The following is a 19,507-nucleotide window of genomic DNA, read 5'->3' on the forward strand; positions in this document are numbered from 1 at the left end:
ATGAAATTGTTTGTCGGTCAAAAGTAATAAAGTATTTTGTCGATTAAAGAATGTGCGTAAGAACGCACAAACTGAACGAAACAAGCCATGGATCTCCTTCAAAAAGCTAGTGAAGTTGTTTGTCTGTTAAAGAATGTGCATTAAAACGCACAAACCGAACGAAACAAGCCATGCATCTCCTTCAAAAAAACTAATGAAGTTGTTTGTCTATCAAAGCTAATGAAGTTATTTGTCGATCAAAGAATGTGCGTTAAAACGCACAAACTGAACGAAACAAGGCATACATCTCCTTAAAAAAGCTAATGAAGTTGTTTGTCGATCAAAGCTAATGAAGTGGTTTGTCGATCAAAGAATGTGCGTTAAAACGCACAAACTGAACGAAATAAGGCATACATATTCTTCAAAAAGCTAATGAAATTCTTTGTCGGTCAAAGCTAATAAAGTTGTTTGTCGATTAAAGAATGTGCGTAAGAACGCACAAACTGAACGAAACAAGCCATGGATCTCCTTCAAAAAGCTAGTGAAGTTGTTTGCTGGTCAAAGCTAATGAAGTTGTTTGTCGATTAAAGAATGTAGAATGTGCGTTAAAACGCGCAAACCGAACGAAACAAGCCATTCTAATGAAGTTTTTGTGAATCAAAGCTAATGAAGTTGTTTGTCGATCAAAGAATGTGCATTAAAACGGAAAAACCGAACGAAACAAGCCATGCATCTCCTTCAAAAAACTAATGACGTTGTTTGTCGATCAAAGCTAATGAAGTTGTTTGTCAATCGAAGAATGTGCCTTAAAACATACAAACTGAACGAAACAAGTCGTACATCTCCTTCAAAAAACTAATGAATTTGTTTGTCGGTCAAAGCTAATAAAATTGTTTGTCGATCAAAGAATGTGCGTAAAAACGCATAAACCGAACGAAACAAGCCATTCATCTCCTTCAAAAAGCAATTGAGGTTGTTTGTCTTTTAAAGAATGTGCATTAAAACGCACAAACCGAACGAAACAAGCCATGCATCTCCTTCAAAAAACTAATGACGTTGTTTGTCTATCAAAGCTAATGAAGTTGTTTGTCGATCAAAGAATGTGCGTTAAACCGCATAAACTGAACGAAACCAGGCATACATCTCCTTCAAAAAGCTAATGAAGTTGTTAGTCGGTCAAAGCAAATAAAATTGTTTGTCGATCAAAGAATGTGCTTAAAAACGCATAAACCGAACAAAACAAGCCATGCATCTGCTTCAAAAAGCTAATAAAGCTTTTTGTGGTCAAACCTAATGAAGTTGTTTGTCGGTTAAAGAATGTGCGTTAAAACACACAAACTGAACGAAACAAGTCATAGATCTCCTTCAAAAAACTAATGAATTTGTTTGTCGGTCAAAGCTAATAAAATTGTTTGTCGATCAAAGAATGTGCGTAAAAACACACAAACTGAATTAAACAAGCCATTCATCTCCTTCAAAAAGCTATTGAGGTTTTTTGTCTGTTAAAGAATATGCATTAAAACGCATAAACCGAACGAAACAAGCCATGCATCTGCTTCAAAAAGCTAATAAAGTTGTTTGTCGGTCAAAGCTAATGAAGTTGTTTGTCGATCAAAGAATGTGCGTTAAACCGCATAAACTGAACGAAACAAGGCATACATCTCCTTCAAAAAGCTAATGAAGTTGTTTGTCGGTCAAAGCTAATAAAATTGTTTGTCGATCAAAGAATGTGCTTAAAAACGCACAAACCGAACGAAAAAAGCCATGCATCTGCTTCAAAAAGCTAATAAAGCTTTTTGTTGGTCAAATCTAATGAAGTTGTTTTTCGGTTAAAGAATGTGCGTTAAAACAAACAAACTGAACAAAGCAAGCCATGCATCTCCTTCAAAAAGCTAATGAAGTTGGTAGTCGGTCAAAGCTATTGAAGTTGTTTGTCGATTAAAGAATGTGCGTTAAAACCCTCCAACCTAGCGAAACAAATCATGCATCTTCTTCAATAAGCTAATGAAGTTGTTTGACGGTCAAAGCTAATGAAGTTGTTTGTCAATTAAAGAATGTAGAATTTGCGTTAAAACGCGCAAACCGAACGAAACAAGCCATTCTAATGAAGTTTTTTGTGAATCAAAGCTAATGAAGTTGTTTGTCGATCAAAGAATGTGCATTAAAACGGGCAAACCGAACGAAACAAGCCATGCATCTCCTTCAAAAAACTAATGACGTTGTTTGCGATCAAAGCTAGTGAAGTTGTTTGTCGATCAAAGAATGTGCGTTAAAACGCACAAACTGAACGAAAGAAGGCATACATCTCCTTCAAAAAGCTAATGAAGTTGTTTGTTGGTCAAAGCTAATAAAATTGTTTGTCGATCAAAGAATGTACGTCAAAACGTACAAGCTGAACGAAACGAGCCATTCATCTCCTTCAAAAAGCTATTCAGGTTGTTTGTCGGTCAAAGCTAATAAAATTGTTTGTCGATCAAAGAATGTGCGTAAAAACGCACAAACTGAATGAAACAAGCCATTCATCTCCTTCAAAAAGCTATTGAGGTTTTTTGTCTGTTAAAGAATATGCATTAAAACGTACAAACCGAACGAAACAAGCCATGCATCTGCTTCAAAAAACTAATGACGTTGTTTGTCGATCAAAGCTGATGAAGTTGTTTGTCGTTCAAAGAATGTGCGTTAAAACACACAAACTGAACGAAACAAGCCCTTCATCTCCTTCAAAAAGCAATTGAGGTTGTTTTTCTTTTAAAGAATGTGCATTAAAACGTACAAACCGAACGAAACAAGCCATGCATCTCCTTCAAAAAACTAATGACGTTGTTTTTCGATCAAAGCTAGTGAAGTTGTTTGTCGATCAAAGAATGTGCGTTGAAACAAACAAACTGAACGAAAGAAGTCGTACATCTCCTTCAAAAAACTAATGAATTTGTTTGTCGGTCAAAGCTAATAAAATTGTTTGTCGATCAAAGAATGTGCGTAAAAACGCATAAACCGAACGAAACAAGCCATTCATCTCCTTCAAAAAGCTATTGAGGTTTTTTGTCTGTTAAAGAATGTGCATTAAAACGCACAAACCGAACGAAACAAGCCATGCATCTGCTTCAAAAAGCTAATAAAGCTTTTTGTCGGTCAAACCTAATGAATTTGTTTGTCGGTTTAAGAATGTGCGTTAAAATGTACAAAATGAACAAAGCAAGCCATGCATCTCCTTCAAAAAGCTAATGAAGTTGGTTGTCGGTAAAAGCTAATGAGGTTTTTTGTCTGTCAAAGAATGTGCGTAAAAACGCACAAACTGAACGAAACAAGCCATTCATCTGCTTCAAAAAGCTAATCAAGAAGTTTTTGGTCAAAGCTAATGAATTTGTTTGTCGGTTTAAGAATGTGAGTTAAAATATACAAAATGAAAAAAGCAAGCCATGCATCTCCTACAAAAAGCTAATGACGTTAGTTGTCGATTAAAGCTAATGAAGTTGTTTGTCGATTAAAGAATGTGCGTTAAATCGCTCAAACCTAACGAAACAAATCATGCATCTCCTTCAATAAGCTAATGAAGTTGTTTGTCGATTAAAGAATGTGCGTAAAAACGCTCAAACCGAACGAAATAAGCCATGTATCTCCTTCAATAAGCTAATGAAGTTGTTGGTCGATCAAAGAATGTATGTCAAAACGTACAAGCTGAACGAAACAAGCCATGCATCTCCTTCAAAAAGTAATTCGTCTAAATACACTCTGCTGTACCAGCAGGTTTATTGCCTAAAAACAAATTTTTAGAATCGAGTTATTTTACGCGTAAGTTAAGAGTGGTTTTCAAACGTAGACCGAGCTGATGTTATCCAATTTGAAAGGGGAGCTGCTGTTCGAATTTGTAACATTCTAGTAAATGTTAGCCCTTTGTTGGAAAATTGCTCTTTTTCTGGACGAAGAAAAGTCCTTTGTTGCAAATATTATTTTTTTATATTTTCTTTGTGAAAAAATGTAAATACTGTCTTTTAAAAATGAATATAAATATTTACAGCTACTAAAATCTGTTGTATTGTGATGAGCTTTCAGCAAGCTTAAATAATCATTTGGACCTTTCAGGATAGTTCTGTTTTATTCGATTTTTTGACGTTGCTCTTTACTTGTATTTATGAAAATCATCTTCGTGTTTTTTCTTTTCTTTTTGTTTAATTTTCTTAAAAATCTGTTTTTTCTCCCATAAATGAGTTGGACTACTCTCCCTTACTAGGGCTAATCCTTCGTTCGAAGCGCTAAATTTTAGTTTTGCTTCGCTGGGAGATAATTTATGTCAACAATTCATCTTCATTTAATGTTATTATGTTAGAATATACGATAGGACATACTGCAAAATGGAAATGCATATAAAACAAAAATATTCGATTCTATTCCGCAAACTAATGGTTAGACTTTAGTTTACCTTATAAAGTAAATATTATAAGAGCAATGTTAAAGTTGTGAAGTAAAACAAGAAACACCTCGGAAAACATTGCTTGCAGTTAAATTTTTAAATCCATGCAAAATCAGGGTGCTAATAGCTAGTGGTAACCGATTTGAATGCAACGAACAAATATACCAGATGCCAGGTGCAGGATGTTGCACCTTTCTAAGCTGCCTAGTTGTGAATTCGGAATTTTCAGAAGAGGATAGTGAGCTCCAATGTAAAACGAAAAATGCACCCCAGCTCGGGTGGGGGGGGCGACTTCCATCCTTTTGGTTAGACAGTGATGATATATACAATATTATGTGGAAGAACAAAAAAGAAATAACTGAAAAAAAGAGAAAAAAACATAATTTAGTTGCTATTCAAACAATACAGTAGTAACTTTTAAGCATTAAAAAACCTTATAAAAGGAAGGCCTGTGTCTACCTAATTCAACAAGTCAAGGAGCTTAAAACCGTCTTGTTTGGAGCGTTCACTTACATCAAACAGTTCACTTAGTAGATCACTTTAAAGAGGGTTTAACAAGCCTCCTAACTCTGTCCATTCCGTAGTATCATCTTATATCAGGCCTGGTATTGAATCATTGTCCAAAAAAGAAAGAGGGGCATATTAGAGTGTATTTTGTATAATTTAAACGATAGCCCTTCCAAACAGCTATTGTAAACTGTCTTTTCATTCCCTTGATTTCAACGATTAAATAGATAATAAGACTCAGTCCAACCTGGTAGCGATACTTTTACTACGATATCAAAGAGACCATTTGATCTTGTATTCATATCAAGGAATTTCCTTGGCAAGACCTCTATAGAGAGCGTTTACCTCAGCCTCCTGGTCCCACTAATTTTGGAGATGGCACAAATTTGCCATTTTCGCCTCTTATGAAACTTTGTTGTGGGATAGTCATAATGCATTATGAAAAGTCAATTGGCAAAATAGAACATTTCGAATTGCTCCTAACTGCCACCTACGATCATCCAGTAGGCTGTTAATTGCCTTGACAAGATCTCTCTTGAGGGGAGTTTACCCACTAATTTTGGAGATGGCAAAAAGTTGACATTTTCCATTGGCTCTTGTGTTCATATCAAGGAATTTACTTGACAAGACCTCTCTAGAGAGGGTTTACCTCAGTCTCCTAGTCCCACTAATTTGGAGATGGCACAAACTTGCCATTTTTGCCTCTTATGGACCTTTGTTGTGGTACAGTCATAATGCATTATAAAAGCCAATTGGCAAAATAGAACATGTCGAATAGCTCCTAACTGCCACCTACGATCATCCAGTAGGCTGCTAATTGCCTTGACAAGATCTCTCTTGAGAGGGTTTACCCACTAATTTCAGAGATGGCACAAAAGTTGCCATTTTCCATTGGCTCTTATGACATTTCGTTTCGTTCTGGTACAGTCGGAATGCATTATAAATCCAATTGGCAAAATAACACATGTTGAGTTGCTCCTTACCGCCACCTTATGATCATCCAGTATGCTGTTAATTTCCTTGACAAGATCTCTCTTGAGAGGGTATACCCACTAATTTCAAAGATGGCACAAAAGTTGCCATTTTCCATTGGCTCTTATGACATTTCGTTTCGTTCTTGTACTGTCGGAATGAATTATAAATCCAATATGCAAAAATAACACATGTTGAGTTGCTCCTTACTGCCACCTTACTATCATCCAGAAGGCTGCTAATTTCCTTGACAAGATCTCTCTTGAGAGGGTTTACCGACTAATTTCAAAGATGGCACAAAAGTTGCCATTTTCCATTGGCTCTTATGACATAACGTTTCGTTCTGGTACAGTCGGAATGCATTATAAATCCAATTGGCAAAAATAACACATGTTGAGTTGCTCCCAACTGCCACCTACGACCTTCCAGTAGGCTGCTATTACCTGCGAATAACTAGCATAAAAATCTGATTATTGTCATGATTTGAAATAAAAAATTTGATTGGCAAAAATTATTTGTCGAATAGGTTTTGCCTAGTAAGTTTGGTGGCTAGTGCCGATGAGTATTTAATCATAATAGCGACACCCAAATTTTCGTTCTTTGTTCCGTGTGGTACTTTTTTTATTTTGGTGCTATAAATTTGTAAGACATCGAGCACTGGTGAAAAAGAAATGAAAAGAAGACAAAAAATAAGCAGACATTATCGCTACCATGCTATATTAGGCTTTACTTTTAATTTTGCGTTAGGTCACTATAAATCTTTGAATAAGACTTAAGAACAGTGTTATCAATACTGACTGTAAAAAATCACTAAATCAGCGAATAAATCTCTGAATATTGAAGAAAATCATTAAATCAACCAAAAAATTACTAAAATCTAGCTATTTTTCCCACCAGTTGGCAACCCTGGTAACCAACTATGATGATTCCGATGATAAAATTTTGTTCGGTCTGATGCCATTTTTGAGGCGCCTCAGGCTGCTCTTTGAAGCATTTGACAGTTATTTTTCTAACATTGACATTATTAGCTGAATCCGAATAATAGCAATCATTTTTTAATAACTATTAACTGGATTTTCACTGGACAGCCTCTCCACTTTTTGTCGTTACTACTTCTGCTACTAAGTTTTCACAGCACAGAGCCATCTAGCCGAGCGCAGAAAAAAAGTGCGTCATTTTCTTGACTATGAACACCAAGGATCGTCACTCCTCGAGGGAGAAGGCTTTATGATAGGCAGGTTTGGCGGGTAGAAAGCATGATAAATACCATATAATATAGCAAATAATTACAACGCATGAGCGGTAAAACAGTCATTATAGAGCTGGCAAGAATGGTAAATTAAGTAAATATAGAATAAGAGTAAGCTTAGGAATTATTTATAAATAGTGTTGAAAGAATAGCGCTCGAAAACCCATGCTATCTGAAGGCTATTATAATTTAAATGTCTATTGTTGTAACTTGTACCCTGATGCATCGATTCCATTTTTATCAGCAAAGTCCGTAATGCCATCAATTTTTCCTTGTAGATCACGGGGAAGCAGAAGTGTTTAAAAAGCAATGAAGAATCACTTCGGAATTCTGCTGCCGCCCTTTTAAACTTTTTGAAGAAACTGCTACCGGACAGTGAAAAGAAATTCGTTATGCCATCTAGATTAGACGCCAAGAACTATTTCTCGAAGAAAGGTAATGCTTTTTCTACCACCTTGCTGCATTTGCTAAAGTGGGTCTACAATATTTACATACGGCATTTTCTGGATAAATGGGATGGAAAACTGGGTAGCATAGACTACTACTGCTGTTCTATTTTTCTGTTTCTGGGTACGCCATAAAAAGATGGCTATAAATAGGTCGGCATGCCAAAAATTATGAAGTAAAGACCGGTTGTTCTGTTTTTTCGAAGCCTTATGTCTTTTGTGCTGCTGGAATTTATCTTCTTCTTCATCCTTTTTACCCTTTGTTTTAATAACTCTTTTTTAAAGTTTTGTCGCTGACCTGGTTTTCCCGTTTGATCGCCTTATGTGTAAGAACTCAGGCACTAGTTCCAAAGGGACTACTCATGTGCAGTTTCCAAGTCTTGTCAGGTTTAACCCAACACAAAGATTTTTCTTTTCTTTGTTTTTATCTTTGATAAATATTATTAATAAATAGTATATATATATACATATATATATATATATATATATATATATATATATATATATATATATATATATATATATATACTACTACTACTAACAACTCATCGCAGCACCAAGCCGCCTGAGGCCAACACAGCTATGCACGCTCCTCCTCCACCCCAACCTATTCAAAGCCTCCCTTTTTACACCCGCCCACGAAGTTCCAATTTCCTTTAAATCTTTCTTTATGACGTCCTCCCACCCCAGACGGGGACGCCCTGCTTTCCGTTTAGCCCTAGATGGTTGGCCGAAAAGAACAATCTTCGGCAATCTGTCATCCTACATCCGCACAACATGCCCTAACCACCTCAACCTTTCTTTCATTATAGACCTAGAAAGCGGTATTGAACCACATTTTTCGTATAGCCTATTGTTTGAAATACGGTCAGTCAGCCGGGTACCAAGAACAATCCTCAAGCAATTTCTCTGGAAACATCTAGGAAATCTTCATCCGTTTTTCGGAGCGCCCATGATTCAGAGCCATATTTGACCACCTTCATCAGTGTCTTTTATAATATTCCAATCTTTTTTTTCATATTTATATTCATGTTTTTTCAAACTTTTTTTAACTGTGAAGAAACGTCCTCAACCCTGGATATTCTATATTGAACACCGTAACTGCTCCCATTCTCTTTACTAATAATGCTACCAAAGTTAGTGAAACTGCCCATCTGATCAATATTTTTATTACCTAATGTCATCTTTTCATCTTCACTTATTCCTAGCCTTAGTGACTTAGTCCTCCTAACATTAATTTTCAAACCAATTCTAGCACCTTGAACTCGCAAAACCTCTAAAACTTCATTCATTTTGCTCAGACTTTCATCTAGGATGTTTAAATCATCAGCATAATCCCAAGTTCAGGAGACTTTTTCCTCCCCATTTGATTCCGTGGTCTCTCAATGCCTTTCCTGTGCTTCTTACGACAAAATCCATCAAAATTATCCATATAAAGGGGGATAGGACACAACCCTACTTAGCTCCTGAATTAACACAAAACCAGCTGCTAACCGCATTTCCTACCCTAACCGCGGCAGTGTTATTGTCGAACATAGCACTAATCACTTTCATGTATTTGTCTGGTATACCATACAAGGATAAAACCTTTACTAAAGCTCCTCTATCAACAGAATCGAACGCTTGCTCATAATCTATAAAACTTAGGACCAAAGGTGTTTGAAAACTTAGGCACATCTCAATTATTAGCCTAAGAGTGAAAATTTGGTCAACACATCCTCTACCTTTTCTAAAACCGCACTGCTCTTTTCTTAAAACTTTGTCTACGGCATCTCTCAGTCTAAAAAGTATCATATTACTAAGCAATTTGCTACCTACAGAGACCAGACTAATGCCTCGATAATTACCACACTCACTTTTATCACCTTTCTTATAAAGTGGCTTAATTACGGTTTTCCTAAAATCGTTAGGTACTTCCCCTTTTTCAAAAATCATAATTCATAATCTTCAATAACTTATTTCTAACCTCAGAGCCACCATATTTAAGAAACTCATTTACCACCCTATCAGCACCTGGAGCCTTATTATTCTTTAATCCTTTTAGTACTGTTGCTAATTCCTCCTCACAAATGAAATCTTCTTTCACATCCAAGGTATCACAAACTTTTTCATTTTCCTCTATATTTTTTCCTGCAACTCTATCTCGGTTAAGCAAGTTCTCAAAATTTTCGGCCCATCTCGCTTTAGCTTTTTCCTTATCGCTAATTGCCACCCCATTCCTATCTTTAACTGGGACAAGTCCGGATTGACTACTACCTCTCAATGTGTTAACGTGCCAGTACAATATTTTACTATTATGCCGTCTAGCTGCATCTTCTAAATCCTCCGCAATTTTATTCATGGCCTCCACTTCACACCTCCTTTGTTCATATTTCAATGCTTTCTCCACTTTCTTTACATTTCTTTTGTTTTCATGCGATCTATCACTCAGATAATTCTTGTACAAGTCCTTTCTCCTTTCTATTAAACCTAAAGCTGTTTCACTAATATTCTTAGCTGCAGTTCTAGCTTTCTTCCCTAATACACCTTCAGGTACTTCACAAATTATTTTTCTAAAATTATTCCAACCATCTTCCACATTATCAAATTTTACACTCTCAAGTTTAGTATTAAAGGGGGGAGTACCGTAGAGAAAAATGCGTGCATCGAAATATGCAGACATTATAGATGTTGTATTTTCTTTTCTCAAGAAATGTATTAACCTTATTTTAACTTTTCATTGCCTATTACTTATCATTATTACTTCTTTATTTTTATTTTATTGTCTTTACTACTTTCTTTCCTTATTACTTTCTTCATTACTTCCATTTAAGGTGTTAATGGTCAGAACTTTGACAGAATCTTGATATAATTGAAACTAAAATATATTAAAACGGGTATTTTTTTTTAATAAGGCAGTGTTTAATACAAAAATAATAATAAAATTCTGAATATTTAGGCTTCACACCCAGAAGCCTGAATCAATGAAAAATGGAAAAAACTAGGGTAAATGAAATATAAAGAAGAAAAACTAAAATTTTGTAAAATAAACAAGAAAAGACAAAAAAAATAAGTTCTCTTTTTTTCCTTTTTTTTTCTTTTTCTGTTGAAAAGGCTTCCGGATGATATGATATTTATTTTCTAAAAAAAAAAAAATAACCGGATCATGCAAACAGAATATATATACAAGCACAAAAAGAGCAAAAGCAAAATAAAAAAGTACAACTATTCCAGAAAAATTTCCCAATGCACCATACCCACACAGATGAATGTACAAGAATTTTTTATGCTGATAAAATTTCTTTTTTAAAAACCCCAAAAAACCACCCCTCTTAACCTTTTTCTATGTGAAGAAAAAAAATTCGTAATTTTTGGTGTGAAGTCAAAATATATGGACTTGTTGAATCGAAAATTAGTTAAAATACTATAAAAAGAATATAAATGAGGAAAAAAACTCTCAGAATATAAACGCGGTAAAGTTGAACATAAAATTAATATAAATTGGCTCAAACTTTATATAACAATTGTAAGGTTTAATTACCATTAAAAAACAACTTCTAAAACAATCAAATTTATACCTTATGTTATTACCCAAACTCCATTTAAAGTCCTGTTAACGCGGTTTGAACTCTGAATCTGTTTGTTCTACAAACTGAACTTTGAAACGAATTTTAGCCAAATTTGAAAATCTAAAAAGCCAAGCTAAGCTTTATTTTTTTCTTAATAAAATAAAAAAAATAAAAACAGTCAAGTTTAGAAAAGTCAGGCTTCAAATTTCAGTTTCTATCATTTATTTTCAACAAATAAAATGCTTTTCTTATTCGGTATGAACACTAATAGATAAATACTGCTAGCTGGTGTATTAGATGACGTCATGGAAGGGGGAAAGGGATTAACGGGTTCCCTCAAAAATCTTTCGATCGGCTCATAGTCTCTTGCACAATAATACTGATCGGGCACCTTTGCTACTTCTTAAAGAGAGCTTTGATTGGCCATCAATGGCTGTTTTCTACATGGAAATACACAACACACCCCTCCGATGAATTTTTTCGGGTATAAACAGTATAAACCCTTATACTGTTTGCCAAGCCAGCGCGGCAAAAGTACAAAAAAAAAACGATATGGTCTGATTTCACCTCGTGCTGAGTACTTGACGAACAGTTTTGTGCGATGGTTAACTTCCATTTGGAATACTCTCCTGAGGGATATTACTCCTGAAAACATATCTGTTAATTTCTTTAAAATTAAGCTCAACAGGCAAAATTATAGGGAGAAAACCTCGGTAATATAAGTCCTTGGTTGAAATAAAACTTGGCTAATAAAATCTTGGTTGAAAACTGATAATGGTAATATAAATGGTTGACTTGTTGAATATCAGTTTTCAACGGCCAGGCGCCATGAACTTCGTTTTGAAAAAAAAAAAAAAATATGATCTAGGAGTAGGATCAAACCTTGAATGTACAGTCACGGCGGAATTCTAATAAGTATTTTTAAGGATATAAAGCCTAGAACACACATAGCTTTTTCGGTGCCGATTTGCAAACAGGCCCAGATCGAATGGGTGCGGGGCCCGATTGGATTTCTATGCGGGGCCCTCTGTATATTAAATATCTAAATAAAATAAACTTGCATAGTAAATTACGTATGTAAACTAGTTCACATACGTAGTGCAAGATCTCTAATATAGGACTATCCCAATTAAATTCAATAAATTGAACATGAACTTTTATGGGCCTCAGTTTCTATATTATAAAGTATATATTTTATAATAATAAACAGGTTAATAAATCTCATCCAGCAATGCAAACTTAAAACAAATGTATTCTTAATTATTTGAATAATTTATCCCTTATCGTCAAAATAATTTGCTTTAAATGCCGAAATCTTTGTTTTTGTTCATTTTGATGGTAACACGGGTTCCTTCCAAATGCGGGGTCCGATTGGGCCCTATCACTCCAATCGCCCTTTATCCGACCGTGTTTGCAAAGAAAACAGTGCCGATTTGAGATTAAAATATTTTATAGTTTTCGGTGCCAATTTACACAAACAAATTTACACAAAAAGAAAATCAAATAAAAGATCTAAAGCCGAACTGGCCAGCCATGACAAAAAAAAACACGAAGAAATTAATATAAAGACGGCAAATGGGTCTATGGCCAGTAAATGAAAACGAAGAAAAACCACAAAAATCAAACGAATATTCAGCCCGTATCATGTAACATGGTGACTTCAGCGTAGAAAAAAAAACAACAAAAAACAAAAACTAAAAAATATATATAAAACTAAAATAAACTAACCTAAATTATATAGAATTACTTAACATTTACAATTTGAAGCTTCCTTTATCAAACCACACAAGTAACTAGATTAAAAAATAAAGCATTGCACATATTAAATACGATTAATACGTATACTAAACCAGATACCCGGTTATAATGGTTTATTAAAAAAATTATAAGAATTACATGTTACAATTATGCGCCCAGACGTATTCACGCAAACCGACTTTTTTCTTTTTACAAACCGATTTACAACACCTCCAAAATTGTCCAACCTTGTTCCCATACAAGCTTAAAGTTATGGTGTGTCCATTTTCACACTCTTTTGTCTTGCGCAATAACCCTTTAACTTGTAAAAATTCAACTGCCTCTTTTTCTGTCTTTGGCAAATTCCAAATTGTAATTTTAATACTCATATTAGGATCACCCGTAACACTCAATTTCACTGTAACAACTGTTTTAGTTCCGGGTCGATATCTGTCTCACCCGTTTCACTGCTAGCATTAATCGAACTTGACTTTTTAGAGGTGTCCACATAATGGGAAAGTACCAAGAATTGTATTGTCGTCTATGTGACGATTTTTTAATTTTTATACAGCATCAATTGAAGTTTTTAAATAAAATCTTTGAGACCCCAAAAACGGACGAAATGCTGTTGACAATCATTTTCCTAATTTCGAAACTGGTGAATGAATAGTTGATACAATAGGGCATTATTCTTGTGGATCTTAGGCAAGCCATAAATTTTCATTGTTGAACAACCTCTAGGGAGGTTGTTCTACTTATTGTTTATAACCTCTAGGGAAAAATCTATTATAAAATTGAGGGGTTATTTGTAAGTTGCTGTTGAGTACTTCCAATTCATGTCGTGTTTCTTTCGTGTTTTTATTTCTGTGGGATCAAAACCCAGTTTTTTGTAAGTAATCTCATCTGAGACAATAGCTTCCATTTTTTGTTCATATAACTGCTATCCATTATGACGGTTGTGTTCAGGCACGTACGCGGGAATTTGTTTCGGGGGGAGGGCCAAATCCTTCAAACCCATTATTCTGTGAGAAAAATCAGAAAATTATGGGAAAATGAAAAAAGTCGTGAGATTTCGGGGGGGGCCGGAGGCCCCCCCCCCTGCGTACGTCCCTGGTTGTGTTGCCTTTATCAGCTTTGGTGTGATAAGGCCTTTATCTTGTTTTAAAAATGTAAGGGTTAAAAAAAATTTTAATTTAAAAAAAGTTTAAAAATTTTTGTTTTAAAACTTTGCATAAAATTATGTCGCAATAATATATTCCTTGTTCATTTGCTATTTTAAAATTTTTAATGCAGTTACTTTTGTGGTTTGATAAAGGTAGCTTCAAATTGTAAATGTTAAGTTATTGTACATTACATATTTTAGGTTAGTTTATTTTAGTTATATATATATATATATATATATATATATATATATATATATATATATATATATATATATATATATATATATATATATATATATATATATATATATATATATATATATATATATATATATATATATATATATATATATATATATATATATATATATATATATATATATATATATATATATATATATATATATATATATTTTAGTTCTAGTTTTTGTTGTTTTTTTTCTACGATGAAGACGCCATGTTAGATACGGGCGAAATATTCGTTTGATTTTTGTTGTTTTTCTTCGTTTTCATTTACTGGTCATAGACCCGTTTGTCGTCTTTATATTCATTTCTTTGTGTTTATTTAGCAGGAAAAGCAAAAGAATTAAATAGTAGTAATTATATATTTAATAAAAAACTTTATAATTAGAAACGAAAGAATTTAAGAATTAATTAAAATATTTTTAATGAAATAAAAATTTAAAAAGAATAAGAATTTAAATAGCAAAAGAACTTAATAATAATAATAAAATAACTAAATAATACGTCGCGATCAATCATGAAACTATTAATAACCGGCAGTTGACTAATGGTGTCCATTATGTTAGTTTTGAAAATCTCGCGCAAATGACTCTTTTTTTTGTTACCGCCATTGTTTGTGTGTTGATTTTGTGTCCCTAACATCAATAAATTGCTATGAAATCAATTGATAATATATTAAATATTTCATTCAGTCCCATATGGTCTAGTGGCTAGGATAGCTGGCTTTCACCCAGCAGGCCCGGGTTCGATTCCCGGTATGGGAAATTTTTACAGGACGTGACTGGACTAATAAGTAGGTTTTGATATCCTATATAATCTATTCTGTGATAATTTGTCTCCAGTTTTTAGGTGGATGATCAAGAGTTTTCAAGAGTTAATTTCCTTATAATCAGTTTTCTGAATGTTATCTTGTTCAAAAAAATTTGTTATAAACGTGATTTTCTTCCAGCAAAGAGAATTTTACATTTATGTTTAAATTCATGTTAGAAAACTTATAGAGTTAGTCGTATATTTCACATACAGAGGTTTCACAACTAGGGACTTCCCTAAAATATCCGATAACGACTGAGTTTTCAAAAATCATATTGTTATGAAAAATGTCTTTGGCAGCTTGAGAGATAGATATTCAAAGTCGAAACTAAAGCCCCAAACCCCAACACTTGAAAATATTATTAGATACATTATTTTAAAGGGGTTATTCCATTAAGATAAATCAGGCCATAACCCCCGTGGTGTCAGATATTGACCGAGGGGATATCCAAGTTCAAAATCGTGTACGCAGGTTGATTTTCTCTCTCTCTCTCTCTCTCTCTCTCTCTCTCTCTCTCTCTCTCTCTCTCTCTCTCTCTCTCTCTCTCTCTCTCTCTCTCTCTCTCTCTCTCTCTCTCTCTCTCTCTAAAAAAAAAAAGGCCGATTGACTTATATGCTGCATCTAACTCGAAACCATTTTTATTTATAAGGTAACGTCTGAAATGTTTGTGTAAATCTGATAATCAGAAGTAAATCTTATTAGAGTATGGTCTTCAAGTTTTGACCTAAAAGGTGTTGGGAAAGTTAATAGTAAAGAGCTTTTAAATGCCAAGCTTAAAAATGCTGATAAGCTTGAATGGCTAAAATAATATTACCTCGTGGTCAAAAATGCATATGCGAATCAATTTCAAAGGATAAATTGTCCCTATTATGGGGTCCTGTAGAAGTCGGGACCACTGGTAGCCTCTCCACCAACCGAAATCCGTGGAAATTTTGAGATTCTGACAATTTTGCCATATTTCTGATAGCTTTTTTTATGCCATTTGGAAAGCCCTCAAAAAACTGTCAGATAAGGAAATAACTGCTTTGTTATGGATGGTATAACAAACATGCGCTTGAATAAGGACACTCCCATAAACAAGCGTGTAGTTAATTTTGTTTTTTCGTTTTTAGTTTTGATTTTATTCTGTCGTTAATTTAGGACCAGAAAGTCTGGTGGATAACTTCCGAAAACTTACAAGTCCAAATGGAATACACCCAGGTAAGCAAACAAATATTTGTAAGTCTTTGATCATATTGCATGTTTATTGATATATTCTTTAGTCTCATTTATTCTTAGTCTATATTCTATTTATTGGAAAACATCCAGGTAAACAAACAAATATTTTTAAGTCTTTCATCGTAATGCGTGTCTATTGATACATTCTTTAGTCTCTATTTATTCTTAGTCTTTATATTATTTATTGGAATACATCCAGGTAACCAAAAAAATATTAGTAGGCAATGATAAAACCGTTTTTGACGTCTTAACTGTTATAGAGTAGGCAATGATAGCAAGGTTTTCATTGCGTATACGATATTAAACAGTTTTTTGGGGGGTTGAGGGGGGAGGAAAGTTATCTAGGTAAGGTTAGGTTACGTATTTAATGTATGCAAGGCTTTACCCCCCCCTCCCCTAATGTGCGAATATATAGCCCAAATTCGTTTCTAAACTATTATATATTCACCCTATTTTATTTCATTAGCATTAACCAAACTTGACTTTTTAGAGGGGCCCGCATAATGGGATATTACTATTTTTTTATATATCTTTAGTCTCTACTATATGGTTCTATGCGTTAACCCCAAAAAACCAACAAAGAGAAAAATCTCTAAAAAAAAAAAACAAACGAGACTGTGGCCAGTGGAGAGAAAAGAAAACAACAGAAACAAAACAACGCGGATATTTCGCCTGTATACAAACAAGGCGTCTTCAGCACGAAAGACACACAAGAAGAACAAGATAAAAAAAAAAACAAGATAAAACTAAAAACCAATAAAACCACCACAAAAAAAAAACAACAAAGAAAAGACAAAAATGTACACTCGGCGCAAAACGATCCACGTAGGGAAAAGATGCGAATATTGAGTTACTTCAGTGAGGACACCAGAGTAACTGAGAAAAAATAAAAAAAACTGTAAATTACTTTAATTATTCAGTTGCTAAATAATACTTTTGTTAGATATTACTGAAGCAAATAGTTTTGTTCTAGCAGGTAATATAGTCCACTTGTTATTATTTAAAATCTTTACTCCCTTATTGACTGTTGATTTAATCTTTAGAATGTTATCATAAACTGGGTCAATATTTAAATTACCCATATCCCTATTTATGGAAAGGTTAGCAAACATATGTTTTTTTAGTTTCTATGGCTTCCCTTGCCCATTGGGTGTACCCCTTATCATTAGAAATAGCCAAGGCTTCATCAAATTTTACAAAATGATCTGGTTGAAGCCAAATATGCTCTGCTAAAGCTGAAACAAAAGTTTCTGGAGGCTTGCTTATTTGTAGGGTTTTTTCTGTTGAGTTTCGGTGTTCAATAAACCGTTCAACAAATTGTTGGTGAGTCCTACCAATATAGAACTTCCCACAAGAACACGGAATTTTATACACCCCACTTACTAAATTTCCCCGAGTTAAATCCTTACCAGAACTAAAAAAACTACCCATTGGCCTCAGCGATTGGAAACACGTATCAATACCAAACTTACGTAAAACCCGTGAAAGTTACTCACCCAAACCAGGTACATATGGTAATGAAATGAAACTTTTTGATACAACTAAATCTACAGACTGAGAAATCTCAATAACCCTACTACTATGTTTAACCCGTCTATTTTCAATTATTTTATCAATGAACTTAATTGGATAACTATTACAAAACAAAATATCCCTCAAGTATAACAATTCCGAATCCAGAAATTCCTGGGAACAAATTCTAAAGGCCCTATCCACTAGTGAAATTACAACCCCCCTTTTCACTGACATAGAGTGGCAAGAATGAAAATTCTAATACCTATCATTGTGCGTAGTTTTTCTGTAAATCGAGAAAAGTAAATAGAGATCCTTTTTAATTAATAAAATATCCAGAAAAGGTAATTTATTATTATCCTCAAATTCAGCTGTAAATTTAATGTTATTATAAAAAATATTCAGATGCTTAAAAAAAGGTTTAAGGAGTCCAATCCATGTTTCTAAACGCACATCACAGCATCCATGAACCTACCCCAGAAACAAGGGGATATTCTAAAACTGTTTATAGCGGAGGTTTCAATGGCATCTATGAATAGATTTGCCAATAAAGGAGAAAGAGAAGCCCCCATAGGTAACCCAAAAATTTGTCTATAAAACTCCCCTCGAAAACCAAAATAAAAAGAAAATTCATTTACCAGAATAATTAGTCTCATAATGACATCAATATCCAAACTGGCTAACATCACATCCTGTATTAAATCAAAGTGTTTTTCTAATTTACTTTTTAAAATATCCTCGCACCCACCCCCACCCCACCCCACCCCCGGCGATTAGCTCCGGAAAATACCTCCCCCACCGTGGAAAATACCCCCGTGGAAAATGCCTCCCCCCGGGAAATGCCCCCCCCCCGTGGAAAATAAGGCTTTCCAAATTTGTGAATTTTATTTTAGTTTTATTTTTTTAGTTTCCGTAGGGGGAAAGAGTTTTGGTACTTGTGTATTATTCACCACTCACTCGAGTTTACGCTGTGTAAAACTCGAGAACAAACGTTTTTTTTGTTAGTTTCTTCGTTACTTTAGAAATAAATTTGGGCTATAGGTTTACACATTAGGGGGGGGGGGGTAAAGTATAGTGGGTCTGCATGCAAAATGTGTTTGGTATAATTATTCTGTATATTAGATAGATTGATAGAGAAGTGTATTTTAAAGCCAAATATACGGCCATGAACATAGTAAAATAACATAAATGAAAGACACAAATAACATGAACTTTGATCAGCGATAATCATAAAGCACTTAAAGGAATAGCTACGTTAACCTAATAATAGTCCTTAATACTTGGAAATTGGTCATTGAAAAAAAAAACGCTTATCACTTGGAAAAAACACTTAAATGAAACATTACATTTACATTTATTTATATTGGGATTTTTTTTATTATTTTTTTTTTAGTTAACAAAATTTCCATATACCTTACTATTCTTCTGTAATTTTTTAGTGGTCATATACCTAGAAAGAATTGTTTTCTGACTTCAAACTGTCCAAATACCTTACTCCTCCCCCCCCCCCCTATGTGCAAATATGTAGCCCAAATGATATATTTCCCATATATTCTATCACGTGTATTTGTCTTGTTTCGCGCTAAGCTGAAACAAAACTAACAAAAAAAAACGTTTGTTCTCGAGTTTTACACAGCGTAAACTCGAGTGAGTGGTGAATAATACACAAGTACCAAAACTCTTTCCCCCTACGGAAACTAAAAAACTAAAA

At 34.1% G+C, this 19,507-nt stretch overlaps 1 protein-coding gene and 1 non-coding gene across 2 annotated transcripts in view; both read left to right on the top strand.

Moving 5' to 3' along the window:
- The window catches only part of LOC148951869 (PHD finger protein 14-like), a 74,903-nt gene that overhangs the window by 44,285 nt on the left and 11,111 nt on the right, over positions 1–19,507 (top strand). The window contains exons 8-9 of the mRNA XM_089088752.1: positions 7,397–7,553; positions 16,207–16,266. Coding sequence (XP_088944878.1) covers positions 7,397–7,553; positions 16,207–16,266 — 217 coding nt within the window. The remainder of the gene's footprint in view (positions 1–7,396; positions 7,554–16,206; positions 16,267–19,507) is intronic.
- On the top strand, positions 14,948–15,019 carry TRNAE-UUC (transfer RNA glutamic acid (anticodon UUC)). The gene has a single exon. It is a non-coding gene; the product is annotated as a tRNA-Glu (tRNA).

The sequence above is a fragment of the Artemia sp. Qi Xiang Cuo genome, chromosome 5, assembly GCF_049724085.1.
Source record: "Artemia sp. Qi Xiang Cuo chromosome 5, ASM4972408v1, whole genome shotgun sequence".
Taxonomy (NCBI): Eukaryota; Metazoa; Arthropoda; class Branchiopoda; order Anostraca; family Artemiidae; genus Artemia; species Artemia sp. Qi Xiang Cuo.